Raw genomic sequence first — 3,481 nt, 5'->3', positions numbered from 1 at the left:
AGAGGAAGGGAGAGAGATAGAGAGTTAGAAACATCGATGAGAGAGAAACATCCATCAGCTGCCTGCTGCACATCTACTGGGCATGTGCCTGCAACCAAGGTACATACCCTTGACCGGAATCGAACCTGGGACCTTTCAGTCCGCAGGCCAATGCTCTATCCACTGAGCCAAACTGGTTTTGGCTTAGTAGTATGTCTTAATGTAGTAGGTGTTCTGTAGAGCTCAGTGGGGTAGCTTCTCCTATCATCTTAGCTGGGCAGTTTATACATACCCTGTGTGTGGGCTATGTGTATCCTCCTTGATTGTTGTTGGCTTATCAGTGGGAGGGATTGACCAGCCATGACTACAGTGGAGGAACTACAGTGTAGAGCAGTGATGGTGAACCTTTTGAGCTCGGCGTGTCAGCATTTTGAAAAACCCTAACTTAACTCTGGTGCCATGTCACATGTAGAAATTTTTTGATATTTGCAACCATAGTAAAACAAAGACTTATATTTTTGATATATATTTTATATATTTAAATGCCATTTAACAAAGAAAAATCAACCAAAAAGATGAGTTCGCATGTCACCTCTGACACGTGTGTCATAGGTTCGCCATCACTGGTGTAGAGGCTGACCCCACAGAGTAGAACTCACCTCTGCGGGGCTCTGGTGCCCGCCAATTCTGCCCCTGGAGTGCGTTGCTCGTGAACGTGGTTGGGTGGTACTCCAGTTTAGTATGAAGCTGGCCACACACTGGCTCTGGGCCTTTTTGGAAGGTCCAGACTAAGGTTAGCTGCTACCTGTGCCTTGTCCAGGGCTACTTGGCATGAGCTACAAAGTGATCTGCAGATGGGTGCTACTTGTGCTGGGAGGTGCCTTATATGATTTTATTTCAAGGTTGTTTTTAAGTAATTGACTGAATTTTTTCTTATTCTCAAATGAATGGATTTAAATTAGTAGAGGTAGTAATTTATTCTCAAATGAATGGTTTTAAATTACTTGGAGATGCCTGGGAGAAATCAAGGTGTGAATCAAGTTTGTCTGCTGCTAGTGCCAGGTCTGGGACCACTTAGCAAGAGGTACGTGGCATATTGAGGCCAGATGCTGCTTGGTGGGGCTGTGAACCTTTGAGCGAATTTAGGAAAGTCCACAGCATGAGCCAAGACAGGCCATTTTTATAGAAAAGCCACTGGAAGTGGCTTAAATGGACCTGCAAATTGGGTGAGCAGAGTGTCAGGGACTCTTATTTCTTAAATAGTAAATAAAAAGGGAAACTTTCATTTATTGGGCATGTAGGATATACAAGATAAGATTGTACAGGGTGCTTCTGTACGCTATTTCTTTTAATTGGGACATTGCATTTAAAAATTAATTTTACTTATTTAACTTTATTAATTCCCAGACTATGTTCATAATGAGATGTTCTATATTCAGGAAATGGCTACAACAACAGGAATAAAAAGGAACATGTTGTCACTTCAGAAGCACCAATTTTTGTAGTATCATCCATGTGAGAGATACTTCCTACCATGTTTTTTCTGTTATCTTTATGGTTAAGAGCTCTGCATCATCCCCCCTCCACTGAAAATACATTTTCTTTATATCCACTAGTAGTATTATGTTTGTTGTTTCAGAGATTGGTGATGTTCAGGGATGTTGCCATTGACTTCTCTCAAGAAGAGTGGGAATGCCTGGACTTTGCTCAAAGGGATTTGTACAGAGATGTGATGTTGGAGAACTATAGTAACTTGGTGTCACTAGGTAAGAATACCCCATAGTATTTTAGGATCTGTCTTTGAAATCAATCCTTATATGATGTTATTTCAAGGTTGTTTTTAAGTAATTAACTGAATTTCTTCTTTTTCTCAAATGAATGGTTTTAAATTACTAGAGGCAGACATAGATAGTTTCATATAGGGCACATTTATCTTTAAAATATAGTTACCTATCTTCCTTCTGTCTTCCTTCCTATCTTCCTTAATGATCAAGGGGCTAGATTTGAATTCTGGGACACTTTTGCTATTTGTTGTTATCATTTAGATCTGCTAAAGAAGTTTAATATTAAAAAAAAATAGATGCAGAAATAAATGTTGGGTGTTTTTTTTTTTTACAACAGAAGAGCTTATTTTATTTATATAGTGACTAGAGGCCCACTGTAGGACTTTGTGCATGGGTGGGTTCCGGCCGGCCTGCCCTGATTGGGACCGATCAGGCCAGGCCAGCTGGGGGGAGGGCCTGCAGGTGGTTGGTGGGCTGCTCCTAGCCGCCCCCCCTCCACCCCTCGTTGAACTCTGGTGGAACTCTGGTTGAGGGGACAATTTGCCTATTACCCTTTTATTATATAGGATAGGATGGATCAATGCATTTCACTAACAATTCATGTGTACCCGATCCATTGCAACAAGCACAAGCTCTTAGGTTTTGTAGTTGAATATTACACTTTAAGAACTTTGTATTTCACATTGAATGAGTATGCTAGAAACAGTTTTTATTGTAAAATAGCTCAGGAAGAACCTGTGATTAAGAAAGTTTTTTTAGGAGAGAGTCTATATACATTAAAACTTTAATATTAAAGTGATTTTCCCACCTAACTGATCACTTTATTCTTTGGACTCTTTATGTTACTTGAATATAACTATCTCTTGCCTCCTCAGTCCTCTTTCCAATGAAGGCTTTATGAAGTTACTGTGTGGTACATTCTTCAACAGGGCCCAAGTCTTGTGAAAAAATGCCTCTGATTTCAGAAGAAAAGCATGCAGGCACTCTTCTTTTCCTCAGTGACAACCCTTTTATATAAACTTGTTGGTCAATTCCTTTTCATATATTTTTTTGTGTTTAGACATATCATTATCTGCATTCTTTAAAATGTTTTCATTCATTAAAAATATATTTATGAGGGCCTGTTTTGTGCCAAGGACTGTAGTAGGCATTGTAGAAATAAAGAACTAGACAAGTTTCCTATTCTGTTGAAACTTACATTCTTGTGGGAGAAATAAAAAATAATTTGAAAACAAAACTACAGTGTGTCCCTCCAAAAATGCATACACACTTTAACGGTCTAAACAAGAATCGGGCCTAAACTGGCAGTCGGACATCCCTCTCACAATCTGGAACCGCTGGATCCTAACCGTTCACCTGCCTGCCTGCCTGATCACCCCTAACTGCCTCTGCCTACCTGCCTGATTGTCCTAACCCCTCTGCCTGCCTGATTGCCCCTAACCTCAGCCTGCCTGCCTGATCGCCCCCAACTACCCTCCCCTTCTGGCCTGACCTTGCTTCCAACTGCCCTCCCCTGCTGGCCTGTTTGCCCCCAACTGCTCTCCCCTGCAGGCCATCTTGTGATGACATGGGCATGGCCATCTTGTGACCATATAGGGGCGGCCATCTTGTGTGCAAGTGTGTGACAGTCAATTTGCATATTACCTCCTCATTATATAGGATACACAGTTATACATCTACTAGAGGCCCGGTGCACAAAAAATTGTGCACCCGGGAGG

The 3,481-nt window shown here is 41.3% G+C and overlaps 1 protein-coding gene across 1 annotated transcript in view; it reads left to right on the top strand.

The window, feature by feature from the left end:
- LOC102773479 (zinc finger protein 420) overlaps positions 1-3,481 on the top strand; it is a 63,198-nt gene that overhangs the window by 24,655 nt on the left and 35,062 nt on the right. Inside the window, exon 2 of the mRNA XM_006755002.2 lies at positions 1,619-1,745. Within this exon, the coding sequence (XP_006755065.1) occupies positions 1,619-1,745 (127 nt within the window). The remainder of the gene's footprint in view (positions 1-1,618; positions 1,746-3,481) is intronic.

This window comes from Myotis davidii, unplaced genomic scaffold (genome assembly GCF_000327345.1).
Source record: "Myotis davidii unplaced genomic scaffold, ASM32734v1 scaffold613, whole genome shotgun sequence".
Taxonomy (NCBI): domain Eukaryota; kingdom Metazoa; phylum Chordata; class Mammalia; order Chiroptera; family Vespertilionidae; genus Myotis; species Myotis davidii.
The sequence above is the reverse complement of the archived record's forward strand: the minus strand, read 5'-3'. Positions and strand labels throughout refer to the sequence as shown.